General features: G+C 33.3%; 4 protein-coding genes, 1 non-coding gene and 1 pseudogene across 17 annotated transcripts; 3 read left to right on the top strand and 3 right to left on the bottom strand.

Moving 5' to 3' along the window:
- The first annotated feature begins 5866 nt into the window (after positions 1-5866).
- Positions 5867-9164, top strand: LOC123213750 (transcription factor bHLH63-like). Its single transcript, XM_044633265.1, has 7 exons — positions 5867-7155; positions 7353-7592; positions 7667-7801; positions 7893-7964; positions 8067-8276; positions 8380-8485; positions 8939-9164. Exons 1-7 carry the CDS (start codon positions 6655-6657, stop codon positions 8974-8976), a joined length of 1302 nt encoding a protein of 433 aa, XP_044489200.1. The 5' UTR covers positions 5867-6654; the 3' UTR covers positions 8977-9164.
- A 758-nt stretch (positions 9165-9922) lies between these two features.
- LOC123213751 lies at positions 9923-13493 on the bottom strand. 12 transcript variants are annotated; one of them, XR_006501739.1, is made up of 7 exons: positions 13146-13492; positions 12958-13037; positions 12129-12247; positions 11975-12051; positions 11829-11879; positions 11428-11506; positions 9923-10430 (listed from the first exon to the last, which is right to left on the bottom strand). XR_006501739.1 is itself a non-coding variant. In XM_044633267.1 (6 exons), the coding sequence occupies exons 1-5, from the start codon at positions 13363-13365 to the stop codon at positions 11854-11856; spliced, it is 522 nt and encodes a 173-aa protein (XP_044489202.1). In that variant the 5' UTR covers positions 13366-13492; the 3' UTR covers positions 9923-10430; positions 11829-11853. The 12 variants fall into 12 exon arrangements, 6 of the variants coding, with proteins under 6 accessions (XP_044489202.1, XP_044489206.1, XP_044489204.1 ...); XR_006501740.1 differs by lacking the exon at positions 9923-10430 and adding an exon at positions 10704-10934; XR_006501741.1 differs by lacking the exon at positions 9923-10430 and adding an exon at positions 10704-10902.
- A 3098-nt stretch (positions 13494-16591) lies between these two features.
- LOC123215179 lies at positions 16592-16674 on the bottom strand. The gene has a single exon (XR_006501979.1). It is a non-coding gene; the product is annotated as a small nucleolar RNA U30 (small nucleolar RNA).
- A 1152-nt stretch (positions 16675-17826) lies between these two features.
- LOC123214280 lies at positions 17827-19497 on the top strand (annotated as a pseudogene).
- Positions 19498-19784: 287 nt separating this feature from the next.
- On the bottom strand, positions 19785-21320 carry LOC123212854 (syntaxin-112-like). Its single transcript, XM_044632076.1, has 2 exons — positions 21041-21320; positions 19785-20852 (listed from the first exon to the last, which is right to left on the bottom strand). Exon 2 carries the CDS (start codon positions 20830-20832, stop codon positions 19933-19935), a length of 900 nt encoding a protein of 299 aa, XP_044488011.1. The 5' UTR covers positions 20833-20852; positions 21041-21320; the 3' UTR covers positions 19785-19932.
- A 101-nt stretch (positions 21321-21421) lies between these two features.
- On the top strand, positions 21422-24145 carry LOC123212853 (probable pinoresinol-lariciresinol reductase 3). Of its 2 annotated transcripts, none has more exons than XM_044632075.1 (5): positions 21422-21638; positions 21737-21871; positions 22262-22499; positions 22624-22827; positions 23211-23347. In XM_044632075.1, the coding sequence occupies exons 1-5, from the start codon at positions 21456-21458 to the stop codon at positions 23243-23245; spliced, it is 795 nt and encodes a 264-aa protein (XP_044488010.1). In that variant the 5' UTR covers positions 21422-21455; the 3' UTR covers positions 23246-23347. The 2 variants fall into 2 exon arrangements, with proteins under 2 accessions (XP_044488010.1, XP_044488009.1); XM_044632074.1 differs by having other exon boundaries at positions 21425-21638; positions 23290-24145.
- The last annotated feature ends 353 nt before the right edge of the window (positions 24146-24498 follow it).

The raw sequence follows: 24498 nt of genomic DNA, 5'->3' as shown, positions 1-24498 counted from the left end.
TTTAAATCAATGTCTGCTTTATACCTGTAATACTTATAGGTGAGTTGGGTATGCCGGTCGGTCACCCCCTTTTTTTATATTCATTTTCTTTTTCTATTTCAATATCAAACTTATAATACATCCAACAGAAATTTTAAATATTTTCCCTTCTTTTGACATGAAATGAATTCAAATTTATCCTAAAATTAAAAAATTTATTGTGTTGAAAACAGATTTAAAAAATATGAGCATTAAACATTTTACTATAAATATCCATTTTATGTTTAATACTAAAATTTTTCAAATTTATTAAAAAATATTTTTATAATTTAAGGTAAATTTTTGTTCTTTCATGAAATAATTATGTATTTGAAGAGAAAAATATTTAAAATTAAAAAAATACATTAAAATAATAAACACAAAAGAGAAATAATGAGAAATTAATATTAATGCGTAACCCATGGGTTGACCCATACCTATTGAACTGGATACGGGTTTAGAAATCATCACCTATATAACTCGACTGTTTTTTACTCGTACTGTTTTATCCGTACTCATATTGACTTGACCCACACCTGACCTAGCCCACCCGTTTATTAGGTCTAAACTTAGATTTATAATTTAAATTTGTGACTCATTAACAAAACAATATCGTTTAATAATTATTTAAAATAATTTAAATTCAGCTACGAGTCAAGATTAAACCGAATCAAACTATATATCTAGCTTGCGAGTCAAACTTTCTCTAACTTGAATTTAGCTTAATTTCAAAATGAAACAAACCTCCTAACTTGAACTTAATTTAAATTTGAATTGAATCAAACTGACTTTCATGATTGAACTAGTTTGATTCAAATATAACGTTAAAGTTAAATATAAGTCGACTTGATAGTGGCTAACTCTTATTGTGACTAGTTTTATGTTTTATACAATCACCTTGTGTTCTTTTTCATTGATAAACCAAGATTTTGCATTTCAATATATATTATTGATTTTTAAATCCGGTGATATATATATATATATATATATATATATATATATATATATATATATATATATATATATATATATATATAACCTAATTATAGTTAATGGAGATCGTCCAAAAATCCAAGTTAACCACCAAACACCTCTAACTTTGTTGTTATTTGAAAAAAAAGTCATGCTCAAAAATTGTTTTTTATGTAAAATTATTAACCATATGATTAGATGATATCTTATTTCTAATAGAGATGACAAAATTTACTATCCATATTAATGTAACTAATATATGATATTTGTGATATTTGAAATAATGTGTTAGTTTTAATTTTAGTTAATTTTGTTATTTAATTTTTTATTTTGTGTTTAAAGAGTACAAAGAAGAAATTTTTCTTCGTAGAGACTGAGACAAAGAGAGGATAAGGAGAAAGTTTTTCTTTGTAGGGAGAGAATAAGAAATTATTTTTATTCTCGTAACAGAGACTATGATTAATATCCCCAATATGAATTTAAACGGGGATTAAGATCTCTTCTCTGCTCTTTTTTGTTGTCATCCTTAATGTTTAATTTAAAATTATTTAATTAGTTAATGATATGTTATTATTTGTGAATAAAATTACATATATTATTTATACATATGATATTACTCATTCCATAATATAGATGAACCACACAATTAGATAGATATTTATATAAACTTACATTTTATGTGTTTGTATTTTTCTTGGGGAGAAGGAAGAAAGGATAAAGTGATATGGGTTCCAACAAAGTTTCGAGTTTATTACATTATCATAAAAGTACAAAAAAATGATGAAAACATAAGCTCTTTTGTTAGGTTTGTACTTACTAGCTTTCAATTTTGGATATGCCCATCGCTCAACCAGAAGATGAGATGCTACCTTGTTTCACGGGTCTTGTTTGCTTCACCGAAACTCCACTCACGTGATCTTGCACAACACTTGCCTTCATGTATGTTTTGAAGAAATTTAGGGAAGGAATTATTGGCAGGACTCAAGAGCCTTTTTATCTTCTAGGGTTCTTATCTTCTAAAACATATTCTTTTGAAGAAATAGTGTCTCAGGTAAATTATCGATCATATAACTACTAAGTTTAATATTAAAATATTATTAAAAAAGATTTGAATTCGTACTCTTATGAATCAAATCTCTTATTTATCATTTAAACTATTTGTTATAAATAATTGTTATAAAAATTAATTTATTAATTTGTCATATTTTGGAGGAGAACACCTTGAATTAGATTGAATCAAATATGTTTATTCTCTTTGTTTTGGATCTTCTCTTTATTATTTGTGTATTTGAGTGTTGCATCTAAAACTATCCTCCATGTTTTAGATCAATTTTAGCAAAGCTTCCTTCTTTTATGTTAAAATTAAAGTATAATTCACTCTCCCTTTTAAATATTATAATATGAGATTGAAAAATAAAAAAAAGTGGGAAATGAGCTTGTTAAATTATTATTATTAATAATAAGAATAATAATATGAAGGGCCTGCTAGAACTGGGATTCCTTTTACATTGGATCCACTGCGATCTCTCATTGCCCCCTCATCCCATCTCTCCCCTCTATTATTATCTCCATTTATCCATCAAAGATAAGAACATGTCACCCAATTTTATTAGTTGATTTTTCAAATGTTTAATTTTGTTTGTCTAGGAGTTCTATTATTAAACTAACCATGCATGAAAATTTTGTACATTCTTATCTTGAAAGGTCACATACGATAATAATAAGAATTAATACTATTGCAATCGCCCCTAAAGGATGTCGCCCTCAAAAGGATATCGCCCTCAAAGGATCTAAAGTTTGTTCACCATAGATTTCAGTGGACCACATTTTAATAATAATTCATACCAAATAATAATAAATATTGGAAGTGTTTGGTGCTTCCAAAAATTCATATATTTCAACCTAGTGATTATCCCACTTGGCTTTTTAAACAATTGATGTATGGAGAATGAAAATATGATAAAATAATATCTTACGAATGAAGCACTGTTAAACTAGAGTAGTAATATTATGTATATCTATTTTGAATATACATTTATATGTGTTATTATGCAGTTGAATGTTATTTTGTCCTTAAATCAAAATCATATAATTACACATAAATGTGTATCTGTTTGTGTATTAAAAATATATAAAAATAATTTTATTAAGCTAACCATGCATGAATATTTTGTACATTCATATCTTGAAAGGTCACACATAATAATAATAATAATAATAATAATAAAAATAATAATAATAAATTCACTTATATATTTTTATCAATGGGAATTAATACTATTGCTATCGCCCTCAAAGGATCTGAAGTTTGTTCACCATAGATTTCAGTGGACCACATTATTGGAATAATAATTCATACCAAATAATAATAAATATTGGAAGTGTTTTTGGTGCTTCCAAAAATTCATATATTTCAACTTGTTGATTATCCCACTTAGCTTTTAAACAATTGGTGCTTAGAGAAAGAAAATGTGATAAAGCATATCTTAGGGACGAAGCACTGTTCTTGGGGGAGGTATTAGTCAAAATTCCAATATAAAAGAAGAAAAAATAAGGCATGTTCTTGAATGATGATGAAAATGAAACACACAAAACAGTGGGGGACAACTGGGTTGTTTTCTGTTGATGCAGACCATATAGCTAGAAGGTGATAGAAAAAATGTGGAAAGACAAAAACAAGGGCCCATTTTGCCTTTACTTGTGGTACAAGGTCATGTGTGATTGTATTGCAACTAGAGAAAGAAAAAGAAAGAAAGAAGCAAAGAGTGACTTGCTAATAATATTAAAGTAGAAGAATTGAAGAAGATGAAGAGAACAGGAGAAAAGGGAGAGAGGACCCCAGTTGATGCTAGCTAATGCATGTAGCCTTCATCCTTTCTGGAATTGTTCCCACAATCAATCCAAATTATATCTCTTACCTCTTACCTCTTACCTTCCAATATATTACTTCAAGTAACATATGGGTTCATAACTGTGCAAGTTAAAAGCTTGATTTCGACTTGAGAATGTTAACATACAAGTGGGATTTCATAAATAGGGTTTATTTTATTTAACAGAAAGTATTATATATTTCTTATCATTATTAAAAATCTTTTTAAATTATTATAAACTCATGAGAATATTATTATGCCCAACAAAAGACTCATTCCCACCCAAGGTATGTTAACTAAACTTTCATCCTTTAAGTGCTTAAAATTGACATAATCGATTAGTTTTCAATGTAAAATCGTTATTTAATTAGTAATATATTAAAAATAACGATTTTACCATGAAACTAATTGATACTGTCAATTTTAATTATCCACGAGTGGGAGTTTAAGTTGAACAATACTATATATACCTATTTTAGGTGTACAAATATGTATACACTTATATATATCTTCATATGATTGAGTATTATTTTATTTTTAATTTAAAATCATCTAATCATATGATAATATATATAAATATATACTAAAATAGGTATATATAATTTTATTAGTTTAAATTTTTAATACTTAGTAAAAACCGATTTAGAAATTCAATAAACCTGGGGTGAGAATAAGTCTTTTCGTCTATTATTATTAAAAAGCTAATTATCTATGGAATGACATTTTGCAAACAAACCAATTATTGCATAATCTAACTATAAAGTAAAGTGGAATGTTATCTGAAAAAGCTTCTTAATTAACTATGTGATTGTGACAATTAATTAGTTTGATAATGTCATTTCATGGGAAGATAAGATTTATTGGTTTTCAAGTCTCATAATCTATCCCTAACCATCCATTTATGACAAAGATTGCTGATTAAGGAAAATGGAACCTCAGTTTTTTTTTTAAAATATTTTATTATCTATATATTAAACTTGTGGTGACAAATAGCGAAACCTATAATATCTTCATCGGACTATTGCCAGTGCAAATTTCTGTCACTTGCCTAACTTTGATTGTGTCTCTTCAACGGACTTGTTGACAAATAACGTAAGTGTTGCCCTCCATCCATCCCTTTCATGGGCGTAATCCTGCATTGAAACCAAATTTAGCACCCTTCTAAATTAATACATAAGTTAATGAAATAGACTCCTAATCCCATTAACAAACAAAGTAAGATATGAAACTTCCTTATATGGAGTGTACCATGCAATTAAACTTTTTTTGTAGAGCTAGATTTGTTTGACTTATACTGTTGCTTCATGTCCAATATATGATCAAATGAGAGTGTATCTTCATTTGAAATTGAGACTATCAATAATTATTAGTATCTTATAATATATGATTCGTGTTTTATGTAAGATACAATATAATACAAATAAAAAACGATAAATATTATAAGATATATTAAATTAATATAAAATAATATACATATTATATAATATGATACGTATCTTACTATATGATATGTACTCTTAATGCATATTAATACATTTTTTTAAAAAAAATTGATATAATAAAAATTTTAATAATATTTTTTATATTTTTTAAAATAATAATGTATTAATTAAAATGATATATAATATATAATTAAAAAAATAAATTTTTCATACAATACAATGCAGCTTCATCTGCTGGGCTGCTTGCACGACCTCTTTTGTTTTATTATTATTATTTTTTCATAAATATTAATTATCCCATGAAAAGCTGAAATAAATAAAAATAAAATCAAAGGCTTCCATTGGAAAGTTTGCTAGATTGCACTTACTAATAATGTACAAAATACAAATAAAATAATTTTATTTAAAAAACAGAGCCATTTCTAGTTTTAGAAGGGCGTGACAAACTCCGTAATACGCGCAGAATTTCCAGCAATCATTTGATTGTTCTTAACCTTATATGCGTGACCGTCACGCAAGCAATAAAAAACGGAGGTGTCCTCCACGGGACGATTGTAGAATTCGTAAAGAACTTCTCAAGTGTTAATCTCTTACATTGCAGCGTCCCAGGTGCCAATCTGCCAATCACAGAAATTAGACACGTTCGGCATCTGTCATGTAACAGAGGAGGCCTGGTTTCCCCCCATCCTGCTCGGCCAGAATCCCGCGGTCAGGCTCGCCGCAGCAGCTGGCAGTTATGAAACGGATTATCCCTTTTTTTTTTTTTTATTGTGGGTTTGTGAAATTGTGAGTTCCTATGCAAATTCAGCAATTTGTTTTTTAATTATAAAAAAAAAAAAAAATCTGCTTTGAAAAATTTACACTGTAAAATTTATGCGTTGAATGTTAACCTTGGTCAATCCGAAGAAATAAACCCACTTTCTAATCCAAGCTTTAGACACTCCACGTGGCAGTCATGTCAGCACGTCCCATCACCCACAGCCTCCGGTGATGGCTACATTCCATGGCTCTCTGCCCAATTGCCTCCTCTCTCTCTCTCTCTCTCTCAATTTATATATAAATAAGAGTCTATGTTCAAAACTCACTCTTTAAAATTCCGATCACTTGTCTCATTTTCCGGCGACTAATTTTTTTTAATGTTATCTCTTTACATATATTATCCCAAATCGTAAATTTAAACTACAAAAAGCCCACGTATTCAAATTGTACCTTCTCTTCACAACGAACTCGTGTTCACCAGGCTGCATATGAAACCCACCTGCCTAACTCTTCAACAATCTCAACCACTTCTACTTGCTCTGCTACTTTGTTTTGGTTCAAGTCTTTTTTGAGTTCGTTCTGATTTCATACAAATGATGAATAGAAGAGTGGTGCCGGCGGCTGCTGAGATGTTGCACTGTATGGACATGACAGCGTTGGAGCGGGAACGTGCTCGTATGAAGTGGCATCAGGAGCAGTTTCATGTGGTACAACAACCGCAGCATCAGCAGCAGGAGAGTTTTTTTAGTGAGTTGAGTGGAGTGTTTTCTGTGCCGAGTCAGGTGCAGAGTTTTGAAGGTGGTTTACTGGGTGGTGGTGCTGGTGGTGGCTCGGTGTTGGGGCCGGTCAAGGCTGACCCAGCATTAGAGAATGGGTGGCCAGACTTGGGGAAGGTTACGTTTCCTGGTTATGGTTTTGGGCCTTGTGGGCTGGGTTTTGATGCCAATAATGCCATTTCAAGGACTACTAGCGACCCGCCGGCGGTGGCTGCCGAGGCTAGGTTGGAGTCCAGTGTTTTGAGTGATAAAATGAATGCTGCAGTTGGAAGAGAAAGCTTCAAGAAGAGGAAAGCCGATAAGGTCCAAAACGCCAAGGTGTGTGTATTGTCTAACGAGATTTTGTGCTAAAAAGATCTAATTTTTAAGCCAAAGTATGTATTTTTATTTGTGTGCTCATTTACTGCTTTGAAAGGACAAGTGTACTAATTGTGTGATACATTTTAGTTAAATTAAAGAGGAGGACGATATCTTAAAAGATGCATTTGATCATTAATGGATGTTCTGTTTTTCAGTGCGTGCAGGCTGGAGCAGAGGATGAGGCCAAAGACAAAAGGATGAAAGGATGTGCAGAAGAGGGAGAGTCAAAGATCACAGAGCAAAACAACAACAAAAATAACAGCAATAACAACAGAGAAACATCTGGTGATACTTCTAAAGATAATTCAAAAGTTTCTGAGGTTCAAAAGCGTGATTACATTCATGTCCGGGCTCGCCGTGGTCAAGCCACTGACAGTCATAGCTTAGCTGAAAGAGTGAGTTACAGTTTCAGCATTTTCTGGCTTTATTATAGTATTGGTTATGAACAAATTTTAATCTGATTATTCAGGTTAGAAGGGAAAAAATCAGTGAAAGAATGAAGTATTTGCAAGATTTAGTACCAGGCTGCAACAAGATCACTGGAAAAGCTGGAATGCTCGATGAAATCATCAATTATGTTCAATCTCTTCAAAGACAAGTAGAGGTAACAATTTAACATGCTTATCAGTTTCCGGGGTTAATTCTGTATATTGTTAATTAACTGGCTTTTCTCTTGTGATCATCACAATTAACAGTTCCTGTCAATGAAACTAGCTGCTGTGAATCCCAGGCTTGACTTCAACATTGGCAGCTTCTTTGCCAAAGAGGTGAGGCAACATGTCACAGATTCTAAGTTAAGCAGATTTTGATGCTAGACTTTAATAACTGTGTCTTTGTTACTGAACATTTAATTTTCTTTGACTTAATAGGAGTTTCCTGCACTTCCACCCAACTTTTCACCAATTGGAATAACATCAGAAATGAATAATCCTGCTTATCTTCCGTTCAATCCTGTACCACAAGTAGTTTCATGCCCTGGATTGGAAATGGGAATCAATCCTTCTGACATGGGGCTACGGAGAACTATCAGTGTTCCTGTGTCGATCCCGGAAACATTTCTTGATCCATCTTGCTTCACTGTAATTAATTAATCCCTTTCTAGACTTTGTATAACATTTTCTGGTTTCTGTTTACATATGCTTCCTGTTTTGCTTACATAGATATACATGACTGACATTGCAGCTACAGCCCTCTCCAGTCTGGGATGCTGATTTACAAAATTTTTGCAATTTGGCCTTAGATCAAGGAAGATCAACAACACCAAGCTTCCCACCTCAACCATTTACAGGTACAGGAACCTAAACATGTCTTGTCAAAACCTGTGTTGTTGTTTAGATAATTTTCAAGTTTAAGGCAGAAAATGAGTAGCTAAGTGGGCTTAACAACCAGTGATAGAGACCTCATAGAGCCCCACAAATATTAATGATTTCTCTTTAGAAAAACTGGGTCCTATGAAACTTTCTATCCTTTTCATTCTACAATGATTAAAACTATAGATTTTTTTCATGATCACAATATTCCCACAACAGTTTTTCCTTCAAAAGAAGGACCAATCAAAGTTGTAACGCATTTTGGCTCCCCATATGACACCATAGCTACCCACTGCAACCTATAAAAGCAAAACTGGGTCCCCATTGCTATATCCTTTAGATAATCAAACAGTTTCAATAAAGATGTATCACATGCCCACAAACTCCCATGAGCCCATTTACAAGTGTTGTTCATACATTGATTATTGCAGGTTCCATTGAGGCTAGCAATCTAAAGATGGAGATGTGAATCAGAGAAAGAGTCATCATCCAATTCCTTTGATTAGCTATTGTTTCCTAATTCCTTTGATTAGCTATTGTTTCCTGATGCCTTTGGTTCAGGTTTTTATCTGGTTGGCTAAGTACATAGCGTATATAAATATTTGTATGTATACTTGTGACATAGTATTGAATAAGACTAATACCTATTAACTTTAACCTTATCTATACATAACATTCTGATCACACCATCTTGATTATAAGTTAAATACAATATAAACTTGACGAAGATGGAGATGGTGCAGGGGACCAAAGTATAAGAATTGGTGGGGACGAAAGTTGAGATTGACAATGCAAGCAAAATGAGAACTGTTCAGTTTACACATCACAACTGCAATTTTCTTTTTCTTTTTAAAATTTATTTACCTTTTGAGTGATTTCTATACGCATAATTATTGGCATTGTGTGAACTGAGAGATCCAAATCTTGATTGAGAGAAAAAAGAATTTAAACGTTTATATGAAAGAAAAGAATGTGATTGGTGAGCAAAGAACTCCACAAATATATGTATAAATTTAATGCAAAAGGTTATCAGGGTGACCCATTGGCACAAGTTGTTTCTGTGTTGGGTGAAGCACTGGAGCTGAGCGAAAACTAGAAGGTCTCCTGTGAAGGACCGAGGACAAGAGCCTACTGGTGGACCTTCTCAGAACCATTTTGGGATACAATCATATATTTCTGATTGAGACATTGGTAATTAGAAAGGAAAATTACAGGAATATAGGGCATCAATTATACGCAGAGAGAGAGTGTAAAAGAGGGAAGGACAGGGGCAAAGACATCACTCCTTATTGGGCACTTGCATATGACATTCAATTAGATTAATTTTATTAAATTATACTTAAGATGGTCTTGAGCTTATCATGATCCTTCTTCTTTCTGTAAAACAAAGCCTAGAGCTTTATTAAGACCAAACATAGCTGCAAAAGACCGAACAAGTATGTTCGACATATGAACTTATATTTTGAAGATGTTCATCAATGTGTATCATGGAGCAGGAAAATGTTGAGAGCATAAACAAATAGACATAGATTCGCATTATTTGTAAAGAGCTTCCTAGTGAGTAATGTCAGATGAAAATCTTCAAGCATTGGAATGGTTTATTGACTTTCAAGGATGAAAAGTTATTCTGCAATAATTTTTTCAGACTTGCCTCATGCCAATAATCTCCAGTATAATAATGAGCATTTGGATGTTGGTTGCGGCGAGTGGGGGACCAAGAAATGTATGCCTACTAATTACATTGGATATTCTTCTGTTTGGAGTCACAATAGCCTCATCTTTCTTCGTTTTCAAGCCAGAAGTAACACTAAGAGAGGTGGACCTGGCCTCATCCACAGGCAAGATCTCTTTGATTCTCTTTGTTTTCTGTGGATAGTGAAACATGATATTGCCTTTTCTCTTTCTTGGGTCCATTGCAGCTTTCTGTGAAAATGTACATACATATATTATCTATATAAATATTTTCATCTAATCTTCTGAGATTTCTCTCTCCACCACCTTTTCATATTGTGCAATTCCAAGGAATAAAAAGTTAAAACCTACAAAGATTCTCGACTATGTGTGTGTGTACTTCATTGCAACACTGAACATTTATTTGGACACTGCAAGCTCTCAAGTTTGCGTCTTTACCTTGACACAAGAATCCTGAAATAGTTGCCTATTAAACTCCAGGACTTAATATTAGGTAGGTTTCTGTTAAAAAATAGAATCAATAATATTATGTATAAGAACAAACAATATAAGGGCAAGTTTAGCTCTCTTCTCTCATCCCACTTTTAAATGAAATTTCCAACAATAAGATAGCTCAAGGTTTTTCGTTCTTGTGGTTGTGGCCAAGGCAGACCAAACTATAAATTATGCTGGCAAGAAGAAAGTGGTCCAAATATGCTTGGTCCTGCAAGAAATATTGGGCCCTCAACCCAATCACTGTTTGTGGATTATTAGACTAAATTAATCCCATGGACAAATAAGGCCTCTCTGAGTGCAGTTAGCAACATGGGGATATAAGATTATTCATTTATATGTTATGGAAAGATTTAAATCTACAAGACAAAAAAAAGTCATACATGAAAGAAGGCTGAATGGAACATGGTGAATTTTCCACCATTCACCATTTTGTTGAATATATGCATTATGTTAGGAGATTGGTCTCTACTCAGTTGAAAAATATGAACAAGGATGTCAAAATTTCCTCCCTTCAAGGGATGATCTTTGATTTATCAGGCAGAGATCATAAAAAACTAAATAAAAAGTAAAAGGAAATTTTATTTTGGAGCTTATTTAGATGAATGGAACTGAGCAAGCAGTGGCTGCTAGCCCAGCTCAAAGATCTAGTTAGCCTTAAGCTAGTTACCTAGACAAATGTCCCTTTGAAGCAAGGACCAACAAGTGTTCAATTCTATTTAAATATGATACTCACAGAAACAAGAGAGCTGGAGATGATGCATGTTGATAGTAGCTAAGGTGGCATAGAGATTATCAGGATGCATGCAACCTAGCTGCATCAAACAATACAAAGATGACTGAAACATTTCTGTGCTTGGTGATTTTTAAAGACTAGGATCCCTGGATCTAGAGTGCTTATTATCATGTATTTCTTTAAATTTTCACCAATGCAATCACACATTAACCGCATTCACGTGAGTCAGGATCACAGGTTATTCAAAAAGCATACAACAATTGCCAACAGAGGAGAACTATCAATAAATATAAGCCAAATAATCAATGACACACCATTGCTGCAAATAATACACATTTTGCAATCCAGCAAACAAAATGACCAATCAAAATATCATTGAATTCACAAAGCTCATGACTTACAATTTTTCACAAGTTACTAGTTCCATCATATCAATGATTCGTCACCAGCTTCTGCAAATCCACACAATAATGAAGTCTGTGTAACTAACCCCAGCACTTTAACTTTGAATTATTCAATGAAAATTTCACTTGTTCGATGGTAGTACCTTTTCCAGGAACAATTATGACAGGAGCAGTTTTACAATTGTGGAAGCAATACTCACTCACACTTCCCTGCAGTACACTGAACACAAATCCAGCAACATAAGAGAAAAGCATTACCACAGTAAAAATTAAACAATTTAAACAGACAGAAAGAACCTTTGCATCAAGCTTCTGCCTCGGGTACCCATAACAACTGCTGCTGGCTTTAACCTTTCAGCTTCCTTGCAAATAACCTTACCTGCATCACCTTGCACAATCCGAGCCTTGGTCATCACCTGGTCCATGCCATTTACTATAATTAATGCAAACCCTCCCATAACACCTTGCATTGATCCTCAAAGTTATATTACTATAAAACAATCATGTAAAATCACTCTTTCGCTGCAACATCCTTCATTTTCATTCACATTATAATTTTCACTCTTTCCATTAATTTTGTGTTGCATCAATTTATATACAAAGTTTGTTCCTAGCATTTCTTTTATTTTTCTTTGATAAGAAGTATCTTTAGCATTATCATGCTACTAGGCTGTTCATATTGAAGTTATATTCGGTTAATCATATACAAACTTAGAACTTTCATTGAAGTGCATGAGTGGAGGAATTATAATATTGTAACTGTACTGCATATAAATGAAGAAGCAAACTATACAAACATGGAATTGTAACACATATATAAAGCTGGGAAAAAGGACCTAGAAGCCTTTCAGAGGATCATTGTTAGCATTGATGCAGGCTTCAAATCAACTAATTTTGGATTAAGCCTTGAAATTCTATCATGACGTGGATCAATTTGATTTTTTTTAAATTAGATCAATTGAAGATACCATCAGTTGATCATCTTCATTAAACTTACATAAATAGAATTTCTAAGTACTCTTACATATTAAACTAATCTAACAGGTGCCCATTTTTAACATCTCTTAAACAAGAGATGAAGATCACAAAAGACTAATTAAAAACAAAAGCAAATCACACCGCTGACCATAGCAACTTCAGCAGCCTCCAGAGCAAGCCTCTGCATGAGCTCCTTGCTGGCGTCATAAACAATCTCGTTATTCATATCTACAAAAACAAACCCACCAAAACCCACATAAAAAAATTCAATCTTTCATAAGAACCCACAAATTAGACGACCAAATAAATGAAACAACAAGCATATTGGTCGCATACTCGTCACCGCATGAACAAGATGGATGGTGTCAGCAAGCCTGCAGAAGTGAATCAGGGCCCAATCAAAAGCATGCCTACTGTTGGGACCATGATCAATGGCTATCAATACGTCTCTACCTCTCCTTCTCTCGCCCGTCTCCCTCTCTAGCTCTGGTTTTAAAGCTGGTAACTCCATCTCTCTCCAGCTGTAAACTTCTTCATCTTCCTTCACCGGCTCCATCGTTCAGTTTGAAAGCAGACTATTTTGCGAAACTTCAATAAACAAAGATCTTAATTTTGTCTTTCTGCGAAAGGAGATAGTGTAGAATGAAAGAGTCTTGTGCCAGCCAGCCCCTAAAAAGCAGGTTGCAAAGTTGAAATTGTACACGTGTAGTCAAAGGCTGGTGGTGGAATTGGAATAACACACAGACAAATGGGCCAAAATAGGCCCATTGACAAAGGTTTGGTATTTTGAGGCACGAATTGAGAGCGCGAACATGTTTTCTGACAGAAAAGTTTTATTAAATTTTTTTAATAAAATATATTAATTTTTTATAAATTAATAAAATTACTTAAAAATTATTCATTTATCAATTTTTTATCATTATAAAATTTATAAAATGTATAAAGTCGCTAGTGGGGTTGTTTCTCTTTAAAACTTATGTTGTGTGCTTTTTTTGTTGCCTCTTATCTCAAACAATCATGTAATAGGAGTCTTAATTAAGGCCAAAGGACTATTTTTCACTCAAAATATGTGGTTTTCTTAAGTTTCTTTTCGTTAACTTTGAAAATCTTATTTACTCACTCATAAACTGTTAAAATTAACTGAGTTTGTTAGTTATATTATTCCCCCCCTTAAACCCTAAAAATAAATAATTTCCTCTCAACCTAAATTTTAAAAAATACATTTTTTCTCTAGGATTTTCAATTTTCAGATTCAAATTTGCGACATCGTTTCTTCCTCTCTGATAACCTCTAGGTGATGTCTCTTCTTTTTCGATACGACTTCTTTTTGATGATTCTCTTGGGAATTGTCGTCGATGAAGAGTCTTCATCGTTAACAAAGACGAGTCGTCTTTGTTGACGATAATTCCCAGGAGAACCATCAGAAGGAGATCGTACCAAAGAGGAAAAGAAGTCGTCTGGAGGTCGTCGGAGAGGAAGAAACGACGTCAAAAATTTGAATGTGAAAAATTGCAAACCCTAGGGGGGAAAATGCTATTTTTTAAAACTTAGGTTAGAAAAAATTGTTAGTTTTTAGAGTTTAAGGGGAAAAAATAAAGTTAAATTTAAGTTTATTTTTAATAATACAAATAAAATAATAATTTTCCCTTTAAAACTGTTAGTTTTAACAATCCGCGGGTGGGTAAATAAAATTTTCAAAATTAATAGGAGAAAACTTGAGAAACAACATCCCTTGGGTGGGAAATAGTCTTTTGGCCCTTACTTGAAGAGAATAAATGTAATGGTGAAATGAACGAAACATCCAATTTAATATGCCAGAAATATATGTTGGATTTATAAATATAGAAATTAAAACTCATATTATACAAAACTAATTGATTTATATTAAGGTCTAATCCACACACTTATATACTACTCATTTTGCTTAATTTTATTATATATGAGACTCTTTTTGTTTTTATTTGAGTCTCTAATACCCTCGCTCAAGTACAATCATCTAGAGTATTAGACCCACTGTTTAACTCAATCAGTTTTTGATTGGACGCGTTGTCGCTTGTATCTAGGAAAACTTTAGGCTGTTAGATTCGATGTTTGACTTGTATTTTGATACCATGTCAATTTCAATTCAAGCTAATTAGTTTTGTGTAATATGAATTTCAATCTCCACACTTATAAGTGCAATATATATTTCTAATATGGTATCAGAACACAAGCTAAATGACGGGTCTAATAGCCTAAAGTATTTTTGGATACAAGTAACAATGTATCCAATCAAAAACCGAATAACCCAAACGATAAGTTTAACAACTTAGATGATTACACTTGAGTATAGGTATTAGAGACTCAAATAAAAAGAAAGAGAGTTTCATATCTAATAAAATTGAGTGAAATGAATGATATATAAGTATGTGAATTAGAGTTTAACATAAGTTAATTGGTTTTGTGTAATATAATTTTTAACCTCTATATTTATAACGCCAATATATATTTTGAACATTAACCCTAATGAAGCAAACACCTTATGTAATAATTTGAGAATTCATAAAACATATGTGACAAACTCGATGAAGGGAGGCGGAATCTCCATTATTGGAATCTCAATTGATTGCTTCTTTAGGATTGAAAATAACATTTTTAAAAGATTCAATTCAATTTCTTCTAACCCACCACTTATCCCGATTTATTCTCCCAGACTCATTGTTCATTTCTCCTCCATCAAATTCTTCTCTAAGATTGAAATCTCCGAAGACTCAGTCAATTTCTCCGCCACCATCAACTTTTTCTTTAAGGTAAGAATATTTTGATTTCCTCTTTTTATCTTCCAATCCCATCATAAGTCCAATCTTTTATCATGATTCTCACTTTCTCTTAGAGAATGTAAATACAAATTTTTCAAATTCAATATCATCTCAGAAGTTCTCCATTCTTGGCAATTTCAAGATTTTATTTATTTTCATCTTACCTTATTCATCGTCGATTTCTTTGGGTTTTTCTATGTTTTTTGATGATCAAGAATGGATAAACAAAAGAAAGATAAAAAAATAAAATAATTAAAATAAAAATATAATTTATTATTATAAGTGATGTAAACTCTATTATATATTATTTAATATTATAAAAATATTCTTTAATTTAACTTATATAAATTTAAAAGGTTGAAAATTGTTAGCTCATCATAATTGGGGTGAGAAATAATCTTGGCCACGTTTGGTTCCAAAATTCCTCCTACAACCAGCAAGGCTTTCTAGTACAACAATAGCCGTAATAATAAAATTATATATATAATTTTTATATATAAATAATAATATATTATAATTAATTTTTAATTATCCCAAGAAATATTGTTGTGTCTCTTAACAGAGGATAAATCATTTTCATGCTTTTATTTGCGTTTGGCCAGGCCATATCGAAGCCCTCGCCAGCGGCGTATCGCCTAGCCGCTGCGATCTGGCAGCCCAAAAAACCGCTTTCACCTTCATCCCGCAACCAATGCTCCCGTATATGGGGGAGGTTTGCGACCTGGGGGATTTTGGGGGTCTGGATTTGAAGTCCAAGATTACAACATGATTGAGTATTACCAAATCCAGAGGCATAAAAGTTTGAAACGCTGCCATATTTTTGAATAATTAAAACAGAGTAAATGATCTCACTGAGATTTGATGGTGTTAAAAAATTCGTCCTTCAGTTTGTGAAACGTAGCATCTTTAACCAGAAGATTTACCGTAACTTTGATACAAAAATTGACATTTCATGAAACAAGTGTGCGACGAGAAAGAGAAGGCGCTCAGTATAATTTGAATGGATAGAGAGATTATCCTCATGTTAATCTCAGATTAACGAGATTAATTACTCCTTCATCACCGCACCTTCCCTTCCCAACATCAAATTTTGAAAATAACAACATCCATCTTACCTGCAAAGCCCCGTTGAAGATTAGGGTTTGCTTCGACCTTTGTTTATAGGAAGGAAGGGCTGAACAGTGTTTTGATTCAATTACTTAACTGCCCTTCTCAATTTTCTTAATGCCTCTTGTTGCGATGAAACGGTGCGTTTTAAGTAGACTTTGTAATGCAAGCAGTCCACAGGCAAGCTCATACACAGAAGTATGTTCCTCTGCAGTCTTTCACCATGCTGGCCGGATTGTGTATTATATTGTATATTAAAATCTAATTTTTTATATTGCGTATTGTGTATCAAATATCGTATTGTATCTTATGATATAACTTTTAAAAAATAAAATCATAAAAACTCTAATTGACATTTTATCATTTTAGAAAATATTATAAACACCTTTAAAAAATATAAATTTTCTCATATACATTCTATTATATTATAATTTTATTTAAAAAGTGTATTGATCCGTATCAGTAAAATATATCGTAATATATGATACGTCTACTATATCATATTAATTCAATATATCTCATAATATGTATCATTTATTTATAATATATCATATCGTAAGATATATATCATGTATCGTAGAATAGATATACCTATGATCTTCACCAAAACCTACTTGCTTGCTCTGTCATTGCTTATTGGGTTGAAGAAAAGATTGTTCAGGAATAAACCAAGTACATGGTTACACTCATACAGAGAATATTAGACTGACCCCTCTTTCTCCGAACAGATGCCATTAACCAGGGTGTATTTCCCGTTCAAAACCTCACTTAAAACAGAAGCAATATCAGTGGAAAAAATTGTCTTTCTTACTAATTATATTCATATTATAAGATTAACTTAGTTGGGTTGTTCTTTCTTTTATTCCAAATCCATGGTTGGTTCTAGTTATCCATCTAAATTATATTGAAACCTTGACTTCAATATTACAGAAGCTTCTGTGCTACTCATAAGAATGAATAGACAAAACATTATAGGCAATACACTAAAGCAATTTTTCGAAAGTAGACAGAAAATGCTAATTGGCCTTGCTCAATTGATCATCAGTTAAGTAACTTTAGTTTGAAAGGAGGTTGAGATCTTTTTCTGATGTACTTACATGCACATTTACGTTATGGTAACCATCCTTCAACTGGAAGAAATCGGCTACAGGCCTCCTATTTCGTTGACCTTTCATTTGTGTAAATTTGGTGTATCAGCATATTGTGTAACTTTGCTTCTTTCTTTCAATAGACCTCTGTTTATTCAAACATTAATTCCCCGCACTTCCATCGAGACCAAAACATCAATCACATGTTCACATGGGTTCCTCTGAAATGAAGATTTATACCTATGTCAACATTCTATTGGTTGCATTTGTTTTTGCTCCTTTCATGGCTATGGCAAATGCCACCACTAACTCCACAGATACATCTATTGCCATACTCTTGAGAGTCGATCAGTAGGGTAAAGGGGATTTTAAGAAGATACAAGATGCCATTGACGCTGTTCCATCTAATAACAATGAAACTTTTTTTATATGGGTTAAGCCAGGAACATACAGGTTTATATATTGTCTTGCTAAATTAAGATAACAAAGAATTACAAGCTATGTCGTTTTCTATGTCTTATCTAGTTTTTCTTCTTTATTTATTTAAACAGAGAAAAGATTGTTGTGCCTGCTGATAAGCCTTTCTTTACAATAAGTGGAGCAGAGAATTCTACTACCACAATAACATGGGGTGATGGTGGAGAGATTTTTGAGTCCCCAACATTCACCGTGTTGGCTTCTGATTTTGTTGCACGATATCTAACAATTCAGATATTGGCACGTTCATTGCACAGTATATTTCACTTGAAATGAGTTCATTCTGCACATCCAAATCAAATTTAAGTTCAAACACTAATACATTGTCCAAAATTGTATGTTATAATATTTACAGAACACATTCGGATCAGCTGGGAAAGCTGTTGCACTAAGAGTTTCAGCAGATAGAGCTGCATTCTATGGCTGCAAGATTACTGTCTTACCAAGATACCCTCCTGGATGATACCGGAAACCACTATTACAGCAACTGTTACATGGAAGGAGCCACTGATTTCATATTCGGAAATGCTGGCTCCCTCTTTGAAGTGAGTGCTCTCCTTTGGCTGCATAGATACTTCTTAGATGTCACAGCCTATTACCGTACACTTTAATTGTACTGCATATACCAATAAGTTGGTTCAACTATTTTATAAAACTATTTTATGTGTTTATCAGAAGTGCTATATTCATTCCCTTTCTAAGATGAATGGATCTATCACGGCTCAAAGAAGAATGTCACCCTCAGAGAACACTGGATTCACTTTCTTGGGTTGCAAAATAACTGGCGTTGGCTCTGCTGTGCTTGGAAGGCCATGGGGTGCTTATTCTAGAGTAGTATATCCCCTAACTTACATGTCCGGTGTGATAGTGCCACAAGGATGGGATGATTGGGGAAAACAAAACAACCATAAGTAAATCATCTCTTCCCTAATAAGCATCTCTACTTCAAAATATACACTTTCATCCATTCTGCAAATGCTACTATCCTGGTACTTATGTTTCATTGTATTTTTTGTATTACAGAACTACATACTACGGTGAATACAAAAATTATGGTCCAGGAGCTGAAACATCAAAAAGGTTTGGATGGTCACTGAAACTATCAAATGATGAGGCTGCCCTTTCTTGGCTAAAGACATGATTGGGGGAAATGATTGGCTTAGATCTGCCCCCACAAGCTTCAAGAAAAGCTCAACCAATAGTACTGTAAAAGGCTGATGGGAACAACTAAAATACTGGTTTGTGAGCCCTGGAAGTCACAGGATTTTCTGTAATTCTGTAATATATGTTTTCTGATTCAATTTATTTGTATACTTATTCAAACAGGAAATTTGATTCAATTTATAAGTTTATTACATTTGAAATGGAAATAGCAGATTGATGTATTATTAAATCTTGTTACATGAGTTATTATATTTGTGTCACATGCCCTGGCTTATGAAATTAAAATCATAGATTTAACAGTAATGCATATGCTATGCACAAATGCATGTAGAGAACACAGAGAGGAGAATTTAAGGATTATTATCAAACACAAAACTTAGTTCTCAGAATTGCAGGTAATATAAAAACATTCCCCTTTGATAAAAATAGCCAAATCTTCTCTATGCAAGCAAACCAACAAAAGCCACACATATATAAAACTTGTAAGTTTTAAGAAGCCAGTGTAGCAATAAGGCACACCAGAAATAAAACCAGGACAAAAGCACCAAGCCAAGAAGCCCAATTCCTTCTATTTTTCTTCATTTGATCCGCATGGTGTAAACCATCTGTGCCACCACTAATATAAGCACCAGCCCTAGCCACAGTCTCTTCAATATCATTAATTTGCTCCCCTTGTGCCTCCACCAACACAGCCATGTCAAGAAACACTTGATGCAACTCTGTCAAGCTCCTCTGTATCTCTTTCAAAGCCTCTTGTCTTTCATGATTCTCCATCACCAAATCTTCTTTGCCTTCAAAAACTTTGTCTTCCCCACTACCCAAAATCATCTTCTGTATCACTTCCTCACTTGGCTCCTCTCCTGTCACACAACAGTATCTCCTTTTGAGCCCCTCTTTATGGTCTATCACAATCTGTTCTCTCAAAGACTGAAAGTCATGCATCATGTCTCTCAACTTAATTCGCAAGCCATTAGTAACAGAAATCCTAGTTCTATCAACTGGACTCCCTTCTTTATAAGCCATTGATACATTTCGATTTCCGATGTTAGACTGATCAAGCAATGTCAGCCTTGCTTTTATACTCTTGGCTTTTCGAAGTATTGTAATCATATCTGCGTTGATTCTATCTCTAATTCCTCTGAGAATTTTCGCACTGTGAGTGGATTTTGTTTCTTGGTTCAAGTCTTGAAGGTTAAGAAGGAGACTGGTGATCCCTTCCATCTCATTCTTGATTGCTGCTACTTCTTCGAAGAACTGTGACAGGCTCTGCTCATCAGTAGGGTCAAGTTGGCGGCCCATTTCAATATCAGGTTCGGATTCTTGGTCTTTCATGGCTTGTTTCTTAAGTTCTACGTAACTGAGGAATGATTTGGTCATAAGATCATTCATCTTCACTTCTTTAGACTAATCTGCAACAACCCAATTGAGAAAAAACCTTCAGTTTCTTAGAAAATTAATCAAAATTGCTTTCACTAAGCTAAAATTTATCTTAAAAGAGAAAGAGATAAATTAATTTGACTTCATCTCAAACTTATTGAACTGTAAAGTTAATTATTTATATTAAAGTATCGATCAAGAAAAACAAAAAATTTAGAACCTTGAATTGATGAAATGGATTATCTGCTATATCTTTTTTCTCTGACGCTTGACAGACTTCGATACTGAAGCTTGTATAAAACCAAAGATAAAGTAGAAAACAAATTGAGAGCTTTAAAAGGGTGTATTGATTGCAGAACAAAAAAGTCTCATCTTTTTATATAGAGATGCTCTTTGCAAAGAGCCATGAAATGATGCATGGCCATCGCTTCCGTTACTTTTGTTAATGCTTCAAATTTCAAATTTAAAATAGCCGTTTTATGGGTAAGCACTCCATTAACATTCACCACGTCAGCAAGTTGAGTTCATTGGATGGACCCCACTAGTGGGTCCTAAAGATGACGTGGAAGACAGAAACTGGAAACCTAAGTACCCTGAAACTAAACTGAAAACTTATCTGATAGTGAGAGGAAGTGATGGAGAAGAGGAGCAGCGTGTTGATAATTGGAGCAACCGGAAGATTGGGTTATCATTTGGCCAAAATTAGCATTGAAAATTGTCATCCCACTTTCGTTCTCATAAGAGATTCATCTTCCAATGACCCAGACAAACAACACAAGATTCAGTATCTCTCCAGTGCTGGTGCCACCCTCCTCAAGGTCAGAATCCATCTCTTTCTGCTTTGGAATCGTTTTGGTTTTTGATAATTTAGGTGGGTTTTTTTTATAGTTTTTTCTTGGGGGGTTTTGGTTTGTAGGGATCACTGGAAGATGAGAAGAGTCTTTTTGAAGCAGTGAAGCAAGTTGATGTGGTTATTTGCTCGATTCCATCTAAGCACGTTCTTGACCAGAAGCTTCTTATACGACTTATCAAACAAGCTGGCTGCATCAAGGTTGTTGTCTGTGGAAGTTATGTAGTTGGTTTATTTTGATTATTTTTATTTGTTTAATGGGTATTAGGGACTCTAAACCTGATATAATACTGCACAAAAGTAGTATAAGAACTGTTACTTTTGGAGATAAGAGCATTTGTTTGCTTCTTTTATTGCTTTGATTTCAGATATTTCTTAAGTTTGCATATGAAAAAGAAATGAAATGCTAAAATTATGAGTTCTTCTGCAAGTTCATGTTAAGTTCATTAGTTGTTACATAATATCAAGTATATGAAAATTTAGATGGTTCTTTTAGTGTCTCTTGACATGGATCATATTTCTGTGTCTGCATATACATGTATAGACTTATTCTGTTGTTAATAATTCAAATGTATATGTAAATTTTTTCAGAGGTTTATTCCATCAGAATTTGGAGCAGATCCAGACCGAACTCAGATTTCTGGCATGGACAACAACTTCTATTCACGTCGATCTGAGATTCGACGTCTCATAGAAGCAGAAGGCATTCCCTACACTTATATCTGCTGCAATCTATTCATGACCTATTTACTTCCATCGCTTGTCCAGCCAGGCCTAAAGACTCCTCCAAGGGATAAGGTTATAATTTTTGGGGATGGAAACACAAAAGGTTTGCTGATTAACATTTGATCAAACTCCTTGATATTGATTCACTGAAAATGTAAGTTTGTTGCATTTTGGGTAAGTAGTGGGTATGGTAAATTTTGTTGGCTCTTCTTGTGATTTCTATGCAGGTGTCTTTGTGAAGGATGTTGATGTTGCTGCTTTCACAATTAGTGCACTGGATGATCCACGTACATTGAATAAAGTGTTACATCTCAGGCCGCTGGGAAACGTTTGCTCTATGAATGAGCTGGTTGAGACTTGGGAGAGTAAGATTGGCAAGAAGCTTGAAAGATTTTATGTACCAGGAGAAGCACTTCTTAAGAAAATCAAAGGTATTTCGGCTATATCATGTAGGATTACTATACAGGCTACCTTTCTTATTGGAGAGTTAAAAAAATTACCAAGGCATTTGGAAACCATCTTGAAATCAAATTTGATTTTAGAACCAGTTAAACCAAACTGACAATTAAAATCTAGGTGCAAAAATATATGCAATTTGTTTCTTTTCAGAAACTGATCTCGAGGGAGGCAGATATAACAGATTTATAGCAATGAGTTTAGGACAAACTTTAAGTTAATCAAGCAGAGAACTAAAACACCATAAGTTGGTTCTTGCATGGCAATGCCTGTTGTGAGATCATTTAATATTGTAATAGTTGGATTTTTGGTGGTTAAAGAGACACCAAGAAATTGTGCTTTTGCTGACTTTTTACAGGAACCCATGATTGGTGTATATTCTTGTTTGTTTAATTCTTTGAAACGGTACCAAAAACACATTGCTCATTGCATGGCAGAGACTCCTTATCCAGATAACATGGAGATGATTTTCATATATTCAGTCTTTGTGAAAGGAGATCACACATACTTTGATATTGAGTCTTCTGGGGGAGTGGATGGGACACAGCTGTATCCACACTTGAAGTACACCACAGTCACTGAGCATTTAGACACCCTATTGTGAGAGTTGTCTTTATTAAACACTTCTTCTATGAACAATCCTGTCATTTTTTTCTTGTGCTTGGGTCACCGTTTCCACTGAGTTGAATTTATTTACTCCATTGATAAGATCTAGAGCAAAAGTTATGATATAGAACATGCAGCAAGAGCTCCTACATTACCGGTCCAGCTGCAGCAGTGCTTGAGGTATACAAAACATGGAAAAATAGTCCCGGGCTTTGTGTTTTATATTTAGATTTTGTGTCTAAACTTTTCCTAGTTGTTGCACTAAATCATAGCGTTGTGTTCATCAAGCGGTACGAGTTCTTGGCTAGTTTCTTTTCCAGTCAAGAGGGTGGTATTCTCCTCCAGATGTATTCTTTCAGATGTTTTCAGTTTTGCAGATCCTGTTAATCTAACCATCCTACTGTAATTTCTTCCAAGTTGATGATACTTCAATTATTTGAACATGTAGAATGGAGCGATGAAACCCAACAAATCTTCATGTTATATATTTCTTTGTTGATGTTGATGGACCATGGTTGTTGATGTTGAGATTTATACGATTGAAAGAAGATTTAGTTGGTTTTTTAGGATAGGGTTTTTGGATTTGTACAATTTATTATATTGGGTGATTCTTAAGTGTTTGAGACGAATTTGTTGAGAATTTTTGTGTAATAATAGATGTAGATTTGATTGTTGTTGTTTTGGATATATTATTTTTGGGTAATTAATTTAATTTAATTTTCCAAAAAGCAACTGGGGTGAACGTTTTTCATCTTGTTCTTAATGATTCTGAAAATGGTCTAAGCAGTTGAAAATGATAGTGGTTAGGCATAACTCCATGCTTGCAAGTGGAGGTCGGACTAAACCTAACCTTTAAATTATTGCAAAATAATTATATATATTCTTATTAAAATTTTTAAATAAAAATAATCATGTTTTTAATTAAAATAAGAAGGGACAAAAATATTTTAGGAAGTCATATATTAACAATAAGGTAACAATTTGAAAAAAAAAATTAATTTTATATATTGACATTATCAAAAATATCTTAATAAATATTA

The sequence above is a fragment of the Mangifera indica genome, chromosome 4, assembly GCF_011075055.1.
Source record: "Mangifera indica cultivar Alphonso chromosome 4, CATAS_Mindica_2.1, whole genome shotgun sequence".
Classification (NCBI taxonomy): Eukaryota; Viridiplantae; Streptophyta; class Magnoliopsida; order Sapindales; family Anacardiaceae; genus Mangifera; species Mangifera indica.
Note: the sequence above shows the minus strand (reverse complement) of the source record. Positions and strands in the feature narration are given on the sequence as shown.

Coding starts and splice junctions, on each gene's coding strand:
- LOC123213751 (XM_044633271.1), bottom strand. CDS start 13,365: ATGGAGCCGGTGAAGGAAGATGAAGAAGTTTACAGCTGGAGAGAGATG. Junction 13,038..13,145: donor TCTTGTTCATGCGGTGACGA/GTATGCGACCAA, acceptor TTGTTTTTGTAG/ATATGAATAACGAGATTGTT. Junction 11,880..11,974: donor CATAATTGTTCCTGGAAAAG/GTACTACCATCG, acceptor GTGGATTTGCAG/AAGCTGGTGACGAATCATTG.
- LOC123213750 (XM_044633265.1), top strand. CDS start 6,655: ATGATGAATAGAAGAGTGGTGCCGGCGGCTGCTGAGATGTTGCACTGT. Junction 7,802..7,892: donor CTCTTCAAAGACAAGTAGAG/GTAACAATTTAA, acceptor CACAATTAACAG/TTCCTGTCAATGAAACTAGC. Junction 8,486..8,938: donor CCCACCTCAACCATTTACAG/GTACAGGAACCT, acceptor TGATTATTGCAG/GTTCCATTGAGGCTAGCAAT.
- LOC123212853 (XM_044632074.1), top strand. CDS start 21,456: ATGGAGAAGAGGAGCAGCGTGTTGATAATTGGAGCAACCGGAAGATTG. Junction 21,639..21,736: donor CTGGTGCCACCCTCCTCAAG/GTCAGAATCCAT, acceptor TTTGGTTTGTAG/GGATCACTGGAAGATGAGAA. Junction 22,500..22,623: donor TGGGGATGGAAACACAAAAG/GTTTGCTGATTA, acceptor ATTTCTATGCAG/GTGTCTTTGTGAAGGATGTT.
- LOC123212854 (XM_044632076.1), bottom strand. CDS start 20,832: ATGAATGATCTTATGACCAAATCATTCCTCAGTTACGTAGAACTTAAG.